The sequence below is a fragment of the Trichechus manatus genome, unplaced genomic scaffold (assembly GCF_000243295.1).
Source record: "Trichechus manatus latirostris isolate Lorelei unplaced genomic scaffold, TriManLat1.0 scaffold00100, whole genome shotgun sequence".
In the NCBI taxonomy this organism is placed as follows: Eukaryota; Metazoa; Chordata; class Mammalia; order Sirenia; family Trichechidae; genus Trichechus; species Trichechus manatus.
In genome coordinates this window covers 4,114,713-4,137,049 of record NW_004444036.1, presented here as the reverse complement: position 1 = coordinate 4,137,049, position 22,337 = coordinate 4,114,713, and the positions used below count along the sequence as shown (strand labels likewise).

The window sequence follows — 22,337 nt, the reverse complement described above, 5'->3', positions numbered from 1 at the left end:
TCACAGAGTTCTAAGTAACAGCCAGAACCAGGATTCGGATGATCTTATTCTTGAAGTACTCTTTAGAAAATTCTGAAAAATGAAAAAGTTCACTAGATTATGGACTAAAATTCTATTATGTGTTCACACAAAAACCTGTACATTAATGTTCACAACAGCTTTATTTGTACTAGCCCAAAACTGTAACAGTTCAGATGTTCTTTAATGGGTAAATGGATAAACAAACTATGGTATTTCCATGCCATGGAATACTACTGTGCAAGAAGAGGGGTTGAACTAATGACAACAACTTGGATGAATCTCCAGGGAATGAATTATGCTGAGTGAAAAAATCCAATCCCCAAAAGATTACATACTATATGATTCCATTATTATGAAACTTTCTTGCAATGACAAAATTACAGAAATGGAGAACAGATTAGTGGTTGCCAGGGCTTAAGACTTCTTTAAAGTATTAAAAAACAAAGATGTCACTTTAAGGACTAAGTTGCACCTGACCCAAGCCATGATATTTTCAGTCGTCTCATACGCGTGCAAAAGCTGGACAGTGAGTAAGGAAGATTGAAGAAGAATTGATGCCTTTATGGTACTGGCAAAGAATATTGAATATAACATGGACTGCCAGAAGAACGAACAAGTCTGTCCTTGAAGAAGTACAGCCAGGATACTCCTTAGAAGCGAAGATGGTGCGACTTCGTCTCGCATACTTTGGACATGTTATCAGGAGGGATTAGTCCCTGGAGAAGGACATCATGCTTGGTAAAGTAGAGGGTCAGAGAAAAAGAGGAAGACCCTCAACAACATGGATTGACACAGTGGCTGCAACAACGAGCTCAAAGATAGCAACAATTGTGAGGATGGCACAGGACCAGGCAGTATTTCGTTCTCTTGTACATAGGGTCGCTAACATAGGACACCTAACAAGAACAGTAGGGAAGAGGGGCTAACATGAGGGATGCTCGTGGTGAACTGTTCAGTATCTTAACTGTGGTGGTGGATACAGGAACCTATACATGTGGTAAAATGGCGTAGAACTAAACACACACAGAGAAGTGGAAGAAAAACTGGGGACATCTGAATGAGATCAGTGGATTATCAACATCAGTATCTTGGTTGTAATATTGTGCTATAGTTTTGTAAGCCATTTACTATTGGGGGGAAACTGGGTAAGGGGCATGGAGGTTCTCTGTGTATTATTTCATACAAGTGGGTGTGAATCTACAATTATCTCAAAAATAAAAAGTTTAATTTTAAAAGTAAAAACATAGACGCCTCCAGAAATTAAAATTGTATTATGTGGGTTTGTTATTTAGGGCCAAACTTGGGATGCCACAGTTTTTGAGTCCTGAAGCCCAGAGTCTTTTACGAATGCTTTTCAAACGAAATCCTGCTAACAGACTAGGTAATAATTTTAATTACTTTGATTCTTTTGTGTGTTTGTTAGTGAATGTTTGTTATTTGGAGGCGAAGGGGATGGATGTTCGTTTTTGTGGTAGGATTATAAAATATTAAAATAAAATTACCATTTAGTCACAACTACTTAACTTTTGATAGGCGCAGGACCAGATGGAGTTGAAGAAATCAAAAGACATTCATTTTTCTCAACGATAGACTGGAATGTAAGTATAGTCTGAAAACTTGCTCCAAATACTTTTTTTATAGTTAACACATGTACAAGTCTCTCTTTTTCTTTCCAGAAATTGTACAGAAGAGAAATTCATCCACCTTTTAAACCTGCAACTGGCAGGCCTGAAGACACATTCTATTTTGATCCCGAATTTACTGCAAAAACTCCCAAAGGTAAAGAGAAATTAAGGAAATGTAAGACAATGTATATATTTGTGTGTGTTTAGTCAGAAAATCTTTTCCAATAAAGCCATTTATGTTATCCTTGCAAATTTAAAATCATTAAACACCATATCTGTGCCACAGTAATTAGATCGTTAGCAAATCCTTTTCAGTGTTGTATAGCAGTTAAGATGCTTATTAAGTCTTTTACAAATTATAAGTCTGTTTGTGTTCATAACCTTATTATAATAGTATGAAGATACCTTTCTGCGTTTCTGCGTTTCTGCGTGTTGATCTGTGGTGTTTTAGATTCCATGTTTTCACTCTTACTTGTAAGTTGAATACCAAAAACCAAACCAGACCCGTTGCCATCAAGTCAATTCCCACTCATAGCGGCCTTATAGGACAGAGTAAAACTGCCCCATGGGGTTTCCAGGGAGTGCCTGGTGGATTCGAACTGCTTACCTTTTGGTTAGCAGCCGAGTTCTTCTTACACAGTGTGTTACCAGGGCTCCATAGATTGAGTAGATATTCTTAAACTTTGATACTATTTATGTGGAAAAAATTACTTGTTTAATTGTGCATTTATTTACCTGTAGCTATTTTTACATGAAATACTCTTCAGTATAAATAGTGCTCTTTAAAACTCTAATTACAGGTGGTATTCTTGAAATACTTGTGAAGTTCAAATCCCAGATGTAACTTAAACTTTATATGAGATGTGATAACTTAAATGATTCACTTCCTGTGTCATGCTTGATCCTAAAATTGCATAAACAGTGACTTATAGGAAAGTTATCTTTGAAATGGTAACCTGTATTTCATTAATTGGTGTGTATACATAATGGTGTATGCATGTATATACTGTGTTTTGCACTCTAATATGCTCTCATTTACGTGTACCAAACCCCAGGTTTATCATTCACAAGCAAATAAATGGAAAGTATACTTGCATATACTTGAATGATACTTGAGTACATCATTCAAAACTAGCTATAAAGCTTTCCAGCTAAAATCCTCACCATCTACATGAAGCATTGCTGGGTGGTTATTATGCTTATAAGACAATCTTAGAAATTTAGACCAATACATGAACAAAACTATTTTTTCAACTCATATACGTAGAGTTAAAGATCTATGGTGGTGTTTTACTTTGCTTTCTCAATACAGTTTGTCCTGGAAAATCCTCAGAATAGAACAGTTTTCTATTGCATTCTGTCCTGATAGTTCCCCTTGGCAGAAGTCTTCAATATAATAACTGTCACATTGATTTAAAATCCACTGAACAATATACATACTGAGAATACCAACCTGATTTTTAAAAAGAACTTTATGTTGAGTTGGTGTTTAAATAGAGTTGTGTATTTGGTTTTTGCTTGCCCTCAGCCTTGATAGTATGTTTATAAATATTAGTTTGCCTAAGTGTGTTTATCTTTATGAATAGCACAGTTACTATGCTTTTATTGTTTTTATAGTATTATGTTGTACAAGTATTTTTCCATTTTTGTGACTGCTGATAGAGTCCACATAGATAATTTGAATAACAGTACATACACATCATGTCCTAAAATATATTTTAAGGGCTATACATCATAATTGTCCTTGAAATTACTTTTCTTAAAGATAGTAATTTTTAACTTGTGATTTAGATTTTTCAATTCCAACATTAAATATTGAGAGCATTGGACTAAATGCCTTTCTACTTGTATTTCCTCCCTAACTAGGAGCCATAGCATTTTTAGGTTGTCATTTAGAACTGTGCTGTTTAATTTTAAATTAATTAAAAATTCAGTTTCTCATGTGGCTGATGACTCAGTCATTGCAGAAAGTTCTATTGGGCAGCACTAATTTACAATAACAGTAACCAGTAATGCATCAATTTCTTATATTCTTCAAACTAATTAGCTTTTTTCTAGGCTCTGAGGGACGAGGGTGTTAAGACTTGCAATGGCATTAAGAGATCGGGTATCCCAGGCAACAAGAGGTATATACTGGGTGCCTGAGAAGTAGAATTCCGGACAAGGGAGAAAGGTCATAATGCCAACAGTTCTTCCCTTCATTACCTTTCAAAGGAATCTTCTTAGTACTTCTCATTCTTTTCAGATTCACCTGGCATTCCACCTAGTGCTAATGCACATCAGCTCTTTCGGGGATTTAGTTTTGTTGCAATCACTTCAGATGATGAAAGCCAAGCTATGCAGACAGTTGGTGTACATTCAATTGTTCAGGTGAGTGAACGTCTTAATTGTAAATTTGCAGTGTTAACAGATAATAAATCGTTCATTGCGTGAATCATTAGACTTTCTCTGCTGACTTTTTAAGGGAGCAACTTAAAATGCATGTTATATCGTTAGAATGGAAATAAACTTTACTCTTAGAAATTCCTTTTATTTGTCATTGGAAGGAAAGCTCGCATGACCTAAAACCCTGGATACCTATCTGACCCGAAAGTGAAATTCTAAGAGAGTTGAGATAAACATCACCATCTTGTCTCGTCCCTCTTCTGTGCTTCAAAATGTTTATCAGGCCTAGTTTGTTTTGTTGTGTGCCTCAGTCAGGTCAGCTATGATGGATTACAGTTTCCTGATTCCCTCATGCCTTAGAACAGGGGTCAGCAGACTTTTTCTGTAAAGAGCCAGAGTATAAATATTTTAGGCTTTGTGGGCTATAGGATCTCTGTCAAAGCTATTCAACTCGACTACTCAACTTCTGCCATTGTAGTACAAAAGCAGACGTAGACAATACATAAACAAATGAGCATGGCTGTGTGCCAGTAACACTTTGTTTGCAAAATCAGGCCAAGGGCCAGATTTTGCCCTCAGGACAGAGTTTGCCAACCCTTGCCTTATAAACAAACAAACAAACAAAAAACCAAACCCGTTGCCGTGAGTCTGTTGCGACTCATAGCGACCCTATAGGACAGAGTAGAACTACTCCATAGGATTTCCAAGGAGCGGCTGGTGGATTCGAACTGTTGATGTTTTGATTAGCTGCCAAGCTCTTAACCACTATGCCACCAGGGTTCTCCTGCCTTATAAAGATATAATAAATAAACATGAACTTAAAATTCAAGTTTTGTGTTCTTGTTCTTTTGGAGCCCCCATTATCATTAGGAAGAAATGGTTATGGGTGCCCTCTACTTCATTATCCCATCTGTTTATCAGAATTGAAGAAAAAAGTGAGTAAAGGCAGGTTTCTAGGTAGGTGTATGTGTGTTTGTAACAGGAGACTGTACTAGTAAATTAAATATTAGAGGAACACAAGTGGCGCAACCCATTAGATTTGTTATTTCTTCCCATCCTAGCATCATTCAACGATAAATTCATCTTCCTAATCATAGAGAAAACAGATATTTCTCTTGATGCATTGAATTGGTTTTATGGTGTAATAAGTGCTTGGATTTGCTTGATTATTAAGTTGTTTTTGTGCTGAAGTTCTTTTCCCGATTCGGGTCATCCTGCTTTCCACTTCCTAGAAAATCAATTTAAACATTTTTTGAAAACAAAGTTCATGTTGAAATAGTGTGTCCCTTTTACTATGACAAGTATAGGAATGTGTTGAAAGTTTTTTAAATTATAACTTCTATACCTAACATGGAAACTGCAAACTTTACAGAATTCAAGTTGTAACCTATGCGAGGCTCAGAGGCATGGAGGTTCAGCTTCCCTCAGCCTGTCTACATAGCCAGTAATTTGCTGTTCATCCTCCTACCACATATTATTAGTTCTTAACCCACTAACAGCTTTCAGTAGAAGTTATCTTAAAGCTACTCAAGGGTAAAGAAATAAGGACGTGGCTACTGATAGTCCAAAATGTTGATAACAGTTTTCACTTTCCAATACGTTGTTGTATTTAATCCTCACCATTTCCCTCTGAGAAAACACAGGGTCAAGATTTACATGGTCTTGTAAGTAGTGTATCTGAGACCAGAATCCAGATGTTTCCATTCTGAATCCTCGTAAATTTCTTCTGTACCAGAGATTTTCAAACTTCTCCCCTTTGTCAGAGATGCTTCAAAGACCGCTAGCCTGTTGGGGAGTGGAATGGAACCGAATTACAGACAAGGCTACGGGCCCCCAAGTAGCTTTGCTTTTTCTGTTGTACATATTCAGTTTTTTCTTTTTTAACATAGCTTTTTTAAAGCCTATTTCCTGCTCTACATTGTATCACCTAAATATGCAGTTGTAGAAGAATAAATGCTATAAAGATTCCTTTTTCTTTTTACTGATATGCATTTATATTTATACTTAACCTCAACAATGCATGCTGAGTAACCTATTCCCCTATTATGAAATGCACCGAAGTCATTACGGAAGGATTTCATCAATCTGTCATTTTGTTTGCAGCAGTTGCACAGGAACAGTATTCAGTTTACTGATGGATATGAAGTAAAAGAAGATATCGGAGTTGGCTCCTACTCTGTTTGCAAGAGATGTATACATAAAGCCACAAACATGGAGTTTGCAGTGAAGGTAAATATTTTTAGATTTAAAATGCAATTCTAACAGTTCTTACTCATGCAAGTCAGTGCCAGTTAAAAATTACACTCTTCCTCTTTAGTAAGTGTGCCTTTTGTTATAAAAAGTTAAGGTAAATATCTGGCTAGTTACTTTCCAGGATCTTAATCCACATGGATTTCCCTGTGGACTAAAGTGAAGGTGACCATACATCCAGTTTACCCTTATAGTGATTTTTAATACATCTCTTTTCTTCTCAAAAGAGTTACCCCATAATCTGGTCAGGGAATTCCTCAAAATTATGTGCACATTTTTGTTTGTTTTCATTTTCCTGGCAAAAATGTTCATCTCTTCCTTCACATTTAAAAAGAACTGTGACCCTCAAAAAGAATAATAGCCACTGTCATAAAATCTATTATCATTAACCGTTTTAATTTCATCAGGTATCTTAAGACAGTAAGAATTTTCTAAGCAAAGAAACCAAGGCACATAGCTCTGTGATACAGGTTAAGTTTCAAACCTTTAGCTGTACATGAACAAATACTATATTCAGGTCTCTGCCTTTTCACTTCCTGGGTTAGCAGCCTCTGCTCTTCTATCTCAAGCAATTCAAGTTATGTCTAAAGCTTTCAATGTATCTCGAACCTGAGAACTAGTTTATATAGATATGGGTAGCTCATGTTTAGTTTTTAGGAAAATGACATTATTATTATTAATCTGACCTGAACCTATTGCTCAAAAAGTCATCAATTTCCATAAACCTTTCTGTTAGGTATAAGGATGAATCATAGAAATACAATTAATTTTTTAATCTGTTCAATGCTCTTATTGAAATTGGAGGTACATAGAAATTTTCAGATTGTCCACAGGAAAAGAGAAGAGATATAACATGCTTGAGTAGGCAGTTTAAAGATGTACCTCACCTCTTTAAACACATCATAAAGGAGAAATGCCCTGAGGTCCCCTTTGAATTTCAGAAACTAGGAGTATGCCCAAAGCCATGAGAGTATCTTCCAACTATTGTGGATCCTTGTGACTTGAAATAGATGCACAAAACCAATCCCAGCACAACTAGATTCTACTGAAATGACTACAATCTGTGTTCCACGGGCACGAGTGTAGATATAATTTATAAAGGGTTCAGATCAGGGGAAATGTTGCTAAAAATAGCACCTCTAGTGTGTTCTGGTTTTCAAAAGACTAGCCCCAGACCATCTCTCTGCATCACAGTGGACACCTAGGTTTGTCTTCCCTGTTCTGCAAATATAGAACTGTTTTACGACTGAATCCATCTCAGATAGGAGATTGGGCTGATATTGAGAGTTGGAAGCTCTTTCCTAGGTTGCTAGAGTGTTTGGGTATTCGTTGCACATATTAATTACTAAGCTCTTTTAAAATTGAAAATACAAAGGTCACAACATTTGTTTCGAACTACCCTTTGGATAAAGTGAAAGCAAAACTTGAGTTATCTTTTTTTATATATAGTATTACTTTAACAGATTAAAACATTAAGGAGAAATATTTTTTAAGAAACAGCTGACATAAAAGAGAAAACTCTATTAGTATTTTAAAGGGCTTTATTATGATAATTAAACTTAATTCCAACCAAGTAAAATTGTAGGTATGGTTTTCTACATAGCTCTCTGACTAGGTTCAAAAATAAGCTTGTTCTACTTAAATGTTAATTAATTTTTATAAGTAGCTTACAACTAATGGGATATTCCATGGAAGCATTTTATTAAAGGAAGTGAAGTTAATTCAGTAAACAGATGCTACTGGTGGTGTTAGAGACCCATCTAGCCCTTAATTATTTGTATTGAGTTAGAAGGTAACTGACTTCCTAAATGTTTAAGACATTGAATGATGGAAGAAAGATAGGTTAACTGTGTTCTTGGTACCTTTTCTTTAGGCTTTTTAATTCGTGGGAAGTCCTAAACTTCCTACAAACTTAACATCAGAGAGACCTGGTAGGAATGTGATGATAGAATTAATGTTACAGCCTTGCAAGCTATATCAGCACTGGTTTTCCAATTTTGATTAAACAGTCTGGCCAGGAACTAGAGTAAAACTGGTTGATAAATGGCTTACATATACTGTATTTACATAAGATAATACCTTAGGTCTGTAACTGTAAATTCTTAAGGTTTATAACTATTGTTTATGAGATTTTGTTATAAATATTTCCCTTTAGATTATTGATAAAAGCAAGAGAGACCCAACAGAAGAAATTGAAATACTTCTTCGTTATGGACAGCATCCAAACATTATTACTCTAAAGGATGTAAGTGGATTCTCTAATGTGTTTACTTGAACATTTGGGGATTAATTAACATTCAGGATTCACTAGTTTCACTCTGCATGAGCTCCCCAATCTGCCTTCCACAGTACTGCCAGAGAGATCTAACACTCTCATCTAATCATGTTACTTCCCTGCCTCAAATTCATACTCCCATAACCTCACGTCCCTGCTTCCTCTGTATTCATTTTCAAACTTCCTCACACACCCTATGCTCCAGCCATGCTGTAATATGTGCAGTTTTTTTAGCATGCCTTGTATTTTCATGCTACTGTGTCTTTGAATTTATGGTCCTATTGATATGGAATACTGTTTCCTTCTTTGCCTGGCCAACTACCACTACTTCTTCAAGGAAGCCTGCCCTGCCCATCACCACCCCTAGTACAAGCGAGGTATCCTTTTCCTGGTCTGGCATTATTCCCAGCTACCTGTGTCCCTCGTGGCTTTTACTGTAACTGAGCTGTGGGCAAAAGAAGTGAGCTCCCCAGGTAGCGTGAAGTCCTCACTTGCTGATGGTAGTCACATATGTGGAAAGTCTGAGGGTCGTAGACCAGATGTGTCACATAGTAACTAAGACGTAGGATTTCTAGGTACCTTTCACCTCTGAGATTTTGTGAAGTGAAAACTCAAATTTCCTCAGATTAATTTATCACCACTCAATATTAGATTGCTGTCGAGTCGATTCTGACTTATAACAACTCTGTAGGACAGAGTAGAACTGCCCCGTAGGGTTTCTAAGGAGCAACTGGTGGATTTAAACTGCCGACCTTTTGGTTAGCAGCCAAGCTCTTAACCATTGTGCCACCAGGGCTATATTAGAAGGAAGATGTTAAACTTAGTCCTATTAAAATGTGAAGCTGTTTAACTTAAGTGTCCCTTTAATTAACAGAACCTCAAAGAAACCAACCAAGTAAATTAAAAACGAAGTGTAGAAAATATTGTCTCTCAGCCTTGCCTTGGAAACTCAAGCTGTCACTGTTTGTTTGTTTTTTTTTTTAAACATCTGTATTGCTTTCTTCATTTCAAATTCCAAAGTCTCTGAAATTTTCCCCAGACTTTTTTTTACAGCATTTCTGACATTTTATTACTCTTATTTATAAGTTTGTTTCTCCCTACTGGAGTATAAACTCTTCGAGGGCAGGCACCTGATTTTCTCTATACTTGGGGCCCCAACACCTGGTACAGTACCTGGTACTTATTATGGAGCTTAATAAAGGTTCCAGTAACTCTACAATGACTGGTAAAAAGAGACTGAAGTGTAATGAAAGGGTTACTTCAGTTAGGGATTGCCTAGAGTAACAAATCCAAAATTACAGTGAGCTTTCTGCTTCTTCATTATGAGTTTACGGGTGTTTCTATGTGATTGGGTGGAAATTTGCTACTTTATATTCCTACTTAGTGGTAGGCCACAACTTGTCTTTCAGTTTGAGCAAAACCAGAATAATTCATTAGTACTGTGTATATAAATTCAAAGTTCTGCAAATGCAGATGTTCCAGGAAAAGCACAGGAGTGTGTTTGTACCAGTTCCTGCTGTCATTAGTAGACAGAAAAGAGATCAAGAATAGGAATGAGCCCTAAAACAAAAAGTTCAGTCCGCCTTCATAGTTACTTTGATTGCCTTGAATTAAGTTTCACAGAAATTACAGGATGTATTTCTAGACAATCCCATCAATTTCTATTTTAATGTTCTTGTGTGTATAACATTGCTTGCAAGTTTCATATCTGCCATTGATTGTGATAACTAAAATATTCCATGAATATAAAATGAGTTTTAATTTCTCTCTAATATGCAGACTTTGTTTTGAAAACATAAAAGTGCAAATAATTTTTCACGTTTTAATGTTGAATTTTGTAGGTTTATGATGATGGAAAATACGTGTATGTAGTAACAGAACTTATGAAAGGGGGTGAATTACTGGATAAAATTCTTAGACAGAAATTTTTCTCTGAACGAGAAGCCAGTGCTGTCCTGTTTACTATAACCAAAACTGTTGAATATCTTCACGCACAAGGGGTAAGTCTTTCACATTTTATGTATGCTCACCATGGTTGTCTTTAGCTCCTTCTCTAAGGTCCTGGCCTGTGATGGGCACTCAGTAAATATTTGCTGAATGAATGAATACCTGGGGCTAGATATTATTGCTATTTGTATTTCTCTTTAAACCAGTTACTCAGTTGGACAAAGAGCGGGAGGTAAATACTGTTCTTCCTCCTCCTCCTTGCTCCTGTTCTGTGATAGAGTTATGTCTACATGAGCAGCATTTTGTTTTCATTATCAGCATTTTATAATGTTGGGATAATTTAAAGATAGCACTCATCATCTTGTTTAAGAGTGTTGTTGAAGAATGTTTGGTGATGGAAATGTATTGTTATTGTAACTCTTTAATGTGTTTCCATTAGGTGGTTCACAGAGACTTGAAACCTAGCAACATTCTTTATGTGGATGAATCTGGTAATCCAGAATCTATTCGAATTTGTGATTTTGGTTTTGCAAAACAGCTCAGAGCTGAAAATGGTCTTCTCATGACTCCTTGTTATACTGCAAATTTTGTTGCACCAGAGGTAATTGTGAGAGTTTGCTTGCAATATTTCAGTATATGAAAAAAAAAATTTGCTATGTTCAATATAACAGTTAATATTATTTGATTGAAGACTTTCTGAACAAATTATTAGAAGAAAATGCCAGCCCCTTTTCTTCTTGTGTTTGTAATTTATTCTGTCACCAGTCCACCACTACCTGTAATTCGTCTCTTGCCCTGACCTCTGTCTCTGCATATGCAATCACACTTCTGTAGCTGTCTGCTATTACTAGCAGTTTTGTGCCTGTCAGTACATACAATTAAATGGAAACTAGCTAATTCTTCTCCTTTCCTAATACCTTTTTTTGTTTCCCTGTTTTTGGCACCATCTTCCTGTTTTTTCCTAGGCTGAAACTTCAAGGTCATTTCTTGTGTTCAGCTACATAACTAGCTACCATCTCATCATCTCCTAAAACCAGTTCTGCCAATTGCTCTGCATTCTTCTGTTCACAGAACTGCCATCCTAGCCCATGCTTTCGTCCCCAGCCCACAGGTGACTGCTGTAAGCTAGGTGCAGGCTTCCTGCCCCTTTTCATTCTGTGATCATTCCTGACATAATAGGTACAAAGCTACTAAAGTCTTCTTCAAGCACTGCTTTGATCAAGTTCCTTCTTTTTCTAAAAAAGTATAGTTTCCCATAGTAGCAAATCTAAAATCCTTTGCTTTGCCCTCAAGATTTCTTGCCTGTATTATCACTGTGTAAAACAAACAACAACAAAAATGTAACTATGAAAAATATATAATAAAAATAATCATTAACCCTAATATAGGGCCTATGTGCCAGGCACGTATATTACCTGATTTCGTTGTCACAATGATCTAGTTTACATATAGTAATTTATTCTCAGTGTGACTATATGAGGTAAATACTTTTATTTGCATTTCACAGGACATGAGGTTTTTTGTGAGAGGTTATATAACTTGCCTGAAGTCAGATCTAGATTTGCACCCAGGCAGTCTGGCTCCAAAGTCTGTGCTTTTACCGTGAGCTAGATATTTCACAAAAATGAGAATCGGTTATGTTATGATAGTTGGATTATAGAGTTGAGTTGTTTCTGCTGTTTTCCAAATTTTTTGTGATTTTATTACTTTTTATATGTAAGATGCTATTTCTTTTAAAAGTCTACTTGAGTCTACTCTTCCCCGTGTTAGTGGAACTAACGAGGGACAGGTTTTTTGCTTGTTTGTCCATGTATCCAGTCTCTGGCACACAATGATGGGCAAGCATGGTCAATTAATCTAGCCATCTCGTTTTCCACATATGCATTTCCTGCTTCATACAAGCAGCCTGCTTCTTGAAATTACCATGTAGCTGTTATGCCTTTGTACATTCCCTCCCTAGAATGTTTTCATTTCAAAACCTGCCTCTAAATTCATCTACTTTGGGAAATCAGCCATGATTGAACTCTTCTTAGACTTAACCTTCATTTCAACTCTTTGTCTCCCATTTGCCATTTTGTCATCCAAGTTACAACTTTGAAGACCTCTTGTAATTCTCCTTCTCCATCATCTCTCCACGGCCAGTCTGTCACCAGTCTATGCCAAGTCCTTCCAGTTTTATCTATAGATATTTTTTCCTCTTCCTAACGTCCTGCATAGTGCAGATCCTCACAGCCTTTCGTGTAGTTTGCTACAAAGTGCCTCCTATTGGGTGCCCTTGTCTCCAGTCTCTCTTCTTTCCAGCATTTCTTCTATACCTTGAGTATCTTTCATTTCCCTGCTTAATGCTTCAGTGACATCTGATTGCCTACAGGAACAAAATCTAAATTCTCAACAAAATACCTGTCAAAGCCCTTCAGTCTGTCTACTGCTAATATCCCCTGCCTGGAGCTCTGGCCCCACTGAACTTCTTGCCTAGCGCTAAGTATGCCGCTACCCTTTGAATGTCCTTTGCCCTTTCTACTTCCTCCCTTTTGCCTACTGAATTCTTTCTTACAGGTCCAGTATGAGCAGGCTGCCCTCTAGCCTTCCCTCTCTCCCTATATCAAGAAGAAATTGCTTCCTCATCTTTATACCCATAGCACTTTAGATATAATTTTATTACAATATATATCACATCAAATTGTTAACTATTTATATGTTTATTTCCCCTGCCACAGCCTGATTTTCTTAAGGGCAGGACAGAGTTTTTTTGTATTTGTCACAGTTCATGCCTGGTGATTATAAAATGGTTGAGTGAATCAAATTACATATATATATGTACTATTTTGCACTATATCATTTTTATTAGGTTATGTGTGTTCTTAAAAGTATTGTTTTATGTAACAATTTCAGTGGCCCCATATAAAACGTAAATTCATTAAAATAAGAAGCTTAGCTTCAGTTTGTTTTATATTCCTCTGTGTACTCGTGGTGACACTCAATAAATGTTAATTTGCATAGCAAAATGCAACTTTTGTATCTATCTTAGTTCATAGTAGTAGAGGTTCAGGAATAGGATTAATAAATTGCCTTATTTGTTAACCATGTTTTGTTGAAGTTTTTCTTATGCACATTCATTTGGGAGATATAATTCCATTCACAGCCTGTCCAAATCTAGATAATAAGCAGCATTGTGAGAATACTGATTTTTCCTTTTTCTAGGTTTTAAAACGACAAGGCTATGATGCTGCTTGTGATATATGGAGTCTTGGTGTCCTCCTCTATACAATGCTTACCGGGTGAGTGTATAGCATATGTTGTAAGCATTTATTCATCAGTATTTTGTTTAAATTATCTAGATCTTTTAGTCCCTATGTTGTTATATCTTTCTTTCCATTTTTTTCTCATGTTATCTAATACATACAATTATACCTGTATCATTATTGAATTTCTAAAATGTATTATTTATTAATGTCTTAAAATCTTAAATTGGCTTTTTCTATACTTTTTTATACTCTTATTTGTTATATCAAAAACATATACTGTTTTAAAATATTCTGTAATATGCCATATCTTAAAATATTTATATTATTGCATCTTTAGTCTAAGTAATACTTCCTAACTTACAACTTGACCTCATCCTTTACGGATCTTCATTTTGTGGATTTTTTCACTTTGGTAGATTTGGTAATTATTAATTAATTATTTTTGTATATCTTAGTAATTAATAATTTAGTAATGCTCTAATTACTCAGAGTACTTTTAGGCACTGGAAATAAATATAAAGATTACCAACCAAAAAAAATTTTACTCATTAACATTTTAATTTTATTATATTAGTTACACTCCATTTGCAAATGGCCCTGATGATACCCCAGAGGAAATATTGGCACGAATAGGTAGTGGAAAATTCTCCCTCAGTGGTGGTTACTGGAATTCTGTTTCAGATACAGCAAAGGTGGGTATGACTTCCTGTTACAAGCTTTTGAGAAAATAATTTTCTGTAATCCCTAGTGAAAAGAATAAATTAGTTAGGAATTTTTGTTTATAAAGAAGTATTTTGAAGTGATGTTACCAAATAACTTGAACTCAAAAATAGACCAGGTGTTTTGTTTCTTTCTCAGAAGATGTTGATTTGGCCTTATTGTCTATAGATCTAAAGCTATTTCTTACTGACAAACAGGATTAATATTAATGGTGGCAGTCTTCGAACTTTACCTAAATTACCCCCATTTAATCCTCATAACAACACTGTAAGATAGGTGGCAGTATCTCCATGTCATATAAGGAAACCAGCGACCAGAATTTTAGTGACAATTCGCCCGTGGCACTTCAAACTAAGTATCTGCTTCCAAAGCCCTTGTTCCCTGGAATAACTACACCATGCTATCTGTAGTTTTGTTCTCGTTCACTTGCATTTCACTATGCTTATTTGAGTGAGAGAGAAAGAATTAGGTGAGGATAGAGACACAAATAGAGCACAAGAAACTGTATCCAACTCACAGCCTGTCATAAATTCTACAGTTACTGCCAGTAACTTTTGCTACTACATAAAGTTAAGACTTGTGATTACAAGCATGATATAATATGATTATCCACAAAATTGGGAGGGAGGGGCTCTGTGTGTCCTCACAAGAGCATGATGCATATGTGAATGTCATCAGTGAAACAAGCCACATGTATTATAATGTGGCTTGGAGAAGAACAGGACCCTAGCTACCATTTACTGAGCACTTACGTGCCAGGTACTGTGCTAACGCTTTTACTTCCATTACTTTATTCAGTCCTCTTTGACCTAATATTAGGGGCATTACTTGTAAGATTTTGCAGTATTCCAGGTCATAATGATGAGGACCTAAGCTAGAGCAGTTGTAGTGGGATCAAGCCAAATGGCAGAGAAATGTAGGTGTCAGAATAGACTTGAAAGTTTATTGGACATGAAAATGAGGGAGAAACAGATACCAAGTGTGCAGTTCACATTTCTGCCTTTGGTAAAAGTGTAGGTTGTGGTGCCATTCACCAAGATGTTGAATACACAAGAAATAGTTTTGAGAGGAGTGATGATTGCAGATTTGGACATTGTGAATTCAAAATGCTTAGGTGATGAATAATTAAGAGATGTCCATTAGGAAATCTTCTTAGGTGAGAAGTCTGGGGCGGAAATTGAATTTAGGGGTTTTCATCGTCTGTAGTAGCTAGAGCCATGAACATGAATGAGATTATCTTGGTAGAGTGATAAGAGAGCCAAGGAGAAAAGTCTGGGGAGTGCTGCCATTTAAAGACAAAGCACAGGAAGAGTAGCCATTGAAGGGGTAGCAGCAGGAGGAGAAGTGGTTCTAAGTGACTTGGCCAGAAGAATGTTGGTTAACACATAGGTTTTTTGTGCCCCTGAGCAGTTTTGCAACCTTTTATACATTTTAAACACTTGTCCACTTTCAGAATTTGGAAGGGGAGATTCCTGATTTTTTTGCTTTTTATTTATAATTCTATTCAGTAGATTATTCTTCTTGCTGTTAGTCCTGACTAAAACTAAGAAACCATAAATGTCTCATAGGAGACGAGTGCTTGGAACAACATTTCCCCGTCCCCAATATCCAGTCATCCACCAGGTTCTGTTGGTTCTTTCTCCTGAATACCTCAGTTCCACCCATTTTTCTCTAATACCCTTCCCTGATGCGATCATCTCTCCCAGTCTCCTAATTGAAGTCTCCAGGCTTGCGCCCTCCAGTCCATTTTCCTCCCAACCTTGTGAGTGTGATCTCTCCAAAATACAAACTCGTATTGCTTTAAATGCTTTATTGCCTCCAGAACAATTCCAGATTTACTCATACGGCTTTCAAGGGCCTTCGTGGTCTGCTCTCTTCTCAGCTTATCCACTTCATCTGTTGCCTCATTCTCCTTTACAATTAATGCTGCTGCCACATTACACTCCTTTCAGGTCCTTAATTGTGACATGTTCTCTCATACCTGCCAGCTTTCCTCCAGACACTGTTCTTTCTACCTGAAACACTGTTTCCCGCTTCCTTTCTCTAATCTAGCTCCTGCTTACCCTTCAGAGTTCACCTTCCTCTCAAGAAGTCACTTCTAAGCCACCTCACCCAGTTCAGGTCAGGTGGCTCTCTGTGTTCCTCCAACTACACTTCTTACTTATTCATCCCATCAAAGAATTTAGTATTTGCTTTGTAATGGCTCCTTTGTTTTACCCTCACTGGACTGGAAGCTCCATGAGGTCGGAGTTCATTTCTGTATTGTTCATCTCTGAATACCCAGTGCCTAGCAGGATGCTTGGCCTTTAATGGATACTCAATAGATATATTTTGAATGAAAAATTAAAGAAGTGGTAGGTGGCTTTTGGTGTGGGTAGCTTTTTTGTGATACTGTATCACAATTATGTTACCATTTTAGAGAAAGTAAAACTGTAGTGATTATGTGGATATATGTTACATGCATAGAAGAATACTTGGATAGATAGGCCATGCTAACAGTGATTGGAGGGATGGGATTATGGGTGTTCGTCATGTTCTTTTGCTTTTCTATATTTTTCTGATTTTTATATAATGCCTATGAATTGTTTTTGAAGTAGAAAAATTTTTTAAAGAACTCTACAGTCAGGGGGGTGGGCATTTAGAGCCCTCCAATTAAATTCCTATTTTTGGACATTTATGTTCTGCTTTTCAGTATTGACAAACAGAACAAAAAAGAGCCAGTGTACTTAAAGGTACATAAAATGTGGAAATCTACCATTTGTAATGCACCAAAATTACTGTTACTCGGAGGGGAGAAAACAGAGACTGAAGTATTAATTTTTATCAGATTGTCATGTTAACCAAATTGCTTTGAGCCAAAAGGTTTGTTACCAGGAAAAAATAGCATTATAGAAGCTAAGAAAGTGTGCGTTGCAGTATCGAACCAAAAAAATCACAAATGCTTTGCCATCAAGTCAATTCTGACTTATAGCAACCCTATAGAACAGAGTAGAACTTGGCCCATAGGGTTTCCAAGGAGTGGCTGGTGTATTTGAGCTGCCAGCCTTTTGGTTAGCAGCTGAGCTCATAACCCCTGCGCCACCAGGGCTCCCAGAAGTATCTAGTGCCACAGAAAAACGGGCAGACAAAAATATTTAAGTTGTATTTTATTACTGTCACCATTACAGGACCTGGTGTCAAAGATGCTTCATGTAGATCCTCATCAGAGGCTGACTGCTGCCCATGTGCTCAGACATCCCTGGATCGTCCACTGGGACCAATTGCCACAGTACCAACTCAACAGACAGGACGCACCCCACCTAGTAAAGGTACGTGGTCTCATTAAGTCAGTATTGGCCAAATGCTCCAGGAGAGACAGAGTCAGCCTTCCATGCCCTGTCATCTTCTGTGCAGTTCTCTTGGGGGCTTCTCTTTACAGTGGGTGATTTAGAAAAGGCCAATGGATGCCAAAGTACCAGTAGTAGGACTAGCTTAAAAGGGATCTCTGAATTTATTTCAGTCTATAGAAGTGAGAAAAAGGAGCCCTGTTGGCACAGTGGTTCAGCACTCGGCCGCTAACCAAAAGGTTGGTGGTTCAAATCCACCTGCCGTTCCATGGGAGAAAGATGTGACAGTCTGCTTCCATAAAGATTTACAGCTATGGAAACCCTAGGGGGCAGTTCCACCTATAGGGTTGCTGTGAGTTGGAATCAACTAGACAGCAACGGGTTTGATTTTTGGTTTTATAGAAGTAGGTATTCACTATAAACAAAGACAGAGAAGCTTATGGATTTCCTCGCTTTTCTTTACGCTCTTCTTGCTTATGGATACCACAAAGCAACCTCCTTGAGGTCATCAACAGTGACAGAGCACAGGTTCCAAAAGAGCAAGGCTTGCTGCCTCTCATACTAAAGGGTTGCAAAGAAGGAAAAAAAAAAGAGTCCTGAGAAAAGGGGGAACTGCTTGTTACGAGCCCACTCTGTCCTCTCTCCTACATCATTTCAACCTCCCACATTGGCCTCTGCAATTTAGCACAATCCAGGGGTTTGACCAGTGTGATGATTTTCCCTCTGAGCCTAATCTATATAAAATTGCATATGAAGAGATTGTCTGAGGATCTGCATTTTGTGTTTTGGGTACATGTGACTACCCCATGTCATTTTTGTTGTTGCCTCTCTTTCCTGGTTTTAGGGTGCCATGGCAGCTACATACTCTGCTTTAAACCGTAACCAGTCACCAGTTTTGGAACCAGTAGGCCGCTCTACTCTTGCTCAGCGGAGAGGTATTAAAAAAATCACCTCAACAGCTCTGTGAAGTGACCTCATTGAGTTATTTGGTACCATGGTGTAAGCTGATAGCACAAGTTCTGGCGACAGGTAGCACATATCTGAGAGACACCTGCAAGCACACACTGTCCCAGCTGGTACCCATAATGCTGCTGCTCCTGCTGCTGCTCCTGCTTTCGTCTCTTCTCGCTTTAAATGATTGTTAGCAAGTTAGATTTTCCTGGAGCTTCGGATGGAATGAAAATGGAAACATGACGGAGATGTATTCACTGAATCAGTAAGAAGAAAAATGAACACATGAATACCACCTAAAAATACACTGAATAAAGTACTCTACACCATATAGCATTATTTTTATAGGAAATATTTCATGTCCCTTAAATATTCTTTGTTAGTTATAGGGATGGACAGTTTATGTTAAGCACTTAGCTTAAACAATCTGTTTATATTAGCACTGTATCCTTTGTGCCATCCAACATTTTGTATGTTTTTGTAAACAGTTCATATACAGTACATTTCTGTACTGCTTTCTTTAATGTATACATGCCTTGTTTAACTTGGAATCTATTATTATTAATCAATTGACTATTAAATCTGGTTAAATAGTTCACCTGGATTAACAGTATTGTTGGACAGCCCTAAAAATGGCCAGATTGTGGAACAGCTGTTGAATGTAATACTTTCAAAATGTACATATCTTTCCCCATGTCTGTTTCACTGGTTTGTGTGTGTGTTTGTTTCTTAAAGTCAGGTGCTCTGTCAGACTGACTAAGAGAGCTATAGGGGAAGGAGAGTTATCATATGTGTGTGGCATGATGTCAAGAGTACACCTGTGAAGTTAGTCCATATACTTTTTATCTCTTTAGGCTTTTTTCCTTAATTAAAGGAAGTAGTCCTTTCACTTTTAATCTTAAGTAGTATCCCTACTTAGTATTTGGCATAAAATTTGAAATTTTGCCAGTATATACCAAGGGCCTATAAGAGTCATGGTGAAGAAAGAGATTGGCAATGAAAAATTTAGCAGCAGGTAATTGAGGTGCCATTGAATATTTCATGTTCAAATAGATATTCTATATTAAACATTAATTTGAATGTAATAAATGCCACACGCCTCTATATTAAATTGGATTTAAACTTCATTATTCTAGGGAATAAAACATTCTTGATCGAACAGTATCTGTTCTAACCTGAAATCATAGCTCAGGTAGGCTAAATGAACATTCATCATTGAGTGCTTTCTGAATCCTTCCTAATGTCTTAAAGCCATATGATCCTTCTTCTGACTTCAGAATTATCAGTTTTCATTATGGTCACTGGGTCTGCTTAAATGAAAATATTCATTATCTAAATATAATTTGGTAGTTGCCACAACTTTGATTAAAGAAAACTCTGTACCCATTAGTACCTGTATCTTTGCCAAGCTGCCTAGCATACATACATAAGTATGTCAGGTGAAGGACATATGAGCAAGGAAAAATGGATTTCACTTACCTCATCAGGAATGTGCTCAAACAGATCTTTTCTTAGTCCTGCACTTAAACCATTTACACCAGACACCTTTTTTCCTGCCAGAAGCTTTAAGTCATCCCACAAGAATTCAAAGCCAAAAGAGGGTGGTTTATCTAAGTGTCTTGGAAGCCACTTGTCATTCCTTAATTTCTCCTGTATACAATTAAAGAGAAGAGGAAAGTCTACAATGTTCCTTTTGCCCAAGCGACACAAAAGAATTATTACAGAGAAATCAAATGTAAGTTTGTCTTCTAGATTAAAAGTGTATAGAAAGATGGCTCTCAGGAGATCTAGACAAAGGTTTTTAAAGTTCCTGAGTGTATGGATGCTGACTGTTAGAGCTGCTTTTCATTGCCCCCTATCCCCTTTATTCAGTGTCTCAAACCATGGTCATCCCAAATTGTTGTCACTTTTAAAATGCTAACATAACTCTGGGCAGAAAAAAAGATAGATTCTCAGATATTTAATGACACTGATGCTACTCCATGAGTGTTCAGACATATCGTCAATCATAATCTTTTAAAACTAGGAGTAAATATACTAAATCAAACCCAAACCCATTGCCATCAAGTTAATTCCTACTCATAGCAACCCTGTAGGATAGAGTAGACCTGCCCCCTAGGGTTTCCAAGGAGCAGCTGGTGGATTCGAACTGCTGACCTTTTTGGTTAGCAGCCAAGGTCTTAACCACTGCACCACCAGGGCTCCAGTAAATGTACTAATCCTTATAAAATTACCTGGTCCAGCTTTCTCATTGCATGTAAAGTACCTAAGACCCAATGCAAAGACTATAATCCTTAACTTCTCCCCATTCATTTTTTTTTTTTCTTATAACACCGCTCTGCCTTCCCTTCATATTGCCACCTGACCAGTAGCTTGAGTTCAAAACTACATATTTCTTGGGGCAATCCTCTACTGCTAAAATAATCTCAAATTTATTGTTTCAAAGATATTGCCTACTTTACATAGTCAAGCTGTCAGTTTTATTGGGCAAAACAATTTATATGTTCACAAAACTGAAGGCTTGCTGTATAAAAAGCAGTTGATGAACATAATATATTTCATCTGTGGTTCTGGTGGTCCTGTTGCTTTTAGCTTACAGTGGATCAGACTTGGCCAACAATGTGCTCCAAATGTAGTGCTTGTGATGGGTTAAGCTTTCCATTAATCTCTCAAAGGCCAATCATTCCAAGCCCATATAGTTGTGGTATTGAGGCCCTTGCAGACTTCCACCCTTCATCAGTTGGCACTGCCGTTACTACTGGGACTTCTCCTAGGAGGTTTCAGTGCTATCTTAAAGATCTTTCACCGTGAAAGAAAGAACTAAACTACCACGCCTCTTTTACTAACTTCTCTTAGCTTAAAATCCAAAATGATAGATAGCATTTAACATTGCCCAAGGCACATACTGGAATTTACTAATTACACTACCATTAGTTTTGTATCTTCTCTTTCAAGTGATGATGCTAAATTAAGGTAAGTGTTTTGGGGGGGTTTCATATAAATCATTTCAGCTCCTTTGTTTTATAGTAGTGTCTTCTTTCTAAGTATAATAGACCCTTTTAACAGTTTTGATGTGGACTCATTCACAAGCAGCTGCAAAAGTCCAAAGATAATTTTGACAAGGCACAAAAAATTGAGATGCCGTAAGGTTGGCATGTGGGAAAAGTCAGTAAGCGAGTGTATACAGCAGAGATTCTACATTTCACATGCAGTGCACTCCAAAGAGTGGGGTTGGGTCAACCATTTCCCATCTCTTGCGGCCAGGGGACATCATCGGAGGTGGAGCCGACCAGTTAGCTGTGTTCTGCACCTCCAACCCAAGAAAGACTTGAAGGGGGCTTGGTGGTGCAAAGGCTTCAAGAGTGGGCACCATGGGTTGAGTAGGAAAGGGGCTGGGGTAGACTCAGCTTAGGCTGAGAGCAGAAGAGCATTCTGCTGCTTAATCACCACGGAGGCTGGCAAAACTCAGCATGGCTTTGATGTTGTGTACTTCCTGGCTTTTTAAAAATCATGACCTAAAGTTTTCAGCTTGCTTCACTATATAGAGACTGTCGTAACTGATGAGGTGGCATTGAGCATTTGAGATTCATGA

General features: G+C 37.3%; 1 protein-coding gene across 7 annotated transcripts in view; it reads left to right on the top strand.

Moving 5' to 3' along the window:
* The window catches only part of RPS6KA3 (ribosomal protein S6 kinase A3), a 110,161-nt gene extending 88,315 nt beyond the window's left edge, over positions 1 to 21,846 (top strand). For 6 of the 7 annotated variants that reach the window (XM_004382840.3, XM_023737280.1, XM_023737281.1 and 3 more), the window contains 12 exons: positions 1,314 to 1,402; positions 1,555 to 1,619; positions 1,698 to 1,800; positions 3,892 to 4,016; positions 6,135 to 6,260; positions 8,437 to 8,526; positions 10,398 to 10,556; positions 10,943 to 11,104; positions 13,705 to 13,781; positions 14,323 to 14,440; positions 17,636 to 17,776; positions 18,639 to 21,846. In XM_004382840.3, the coding sequence (XP_004382897.1) occupies positions 1,314 to 1,402; positions 1,555 to 1,619; positions 1,698 to 1,800; positions 3,892 to 4,016; positions 6,135 to 6,260; positions 8,437 to 8,526; positions 10,398 to 10,556; positions 10,943 to 11,104; positions 13,705 to 13,781; positions 14,323 to 14,440; positions 17,636 to 17,776; positions 18,639 to 18,761 (1,378 nt within the window). In that variant the 3' untranslated portion in view covers positions 18,762 to 21,846. The remainder of the gene's footprint in view (positions 1 to 1,313; positions 1,403 to 1,554; positions 1,620 to 1,697; positions 1,801 to 3,891; positions 4,017 to 6,134; positions 6,261 to 8,436; positions 8,527 to 10,397; positions 10,557 to 10,942; positions 11,105 to 13,704; positions 13,782 to 14,322; positions 14,441 to 17,635; positions 17,777 to 18,638) is intronic. The other variant, XM_023737283.1, reaches the window with a different exon arrangement.
* The last annotated feature ends 491 nt before the right edge of the window (positions 21,847 to 22,337 follow it).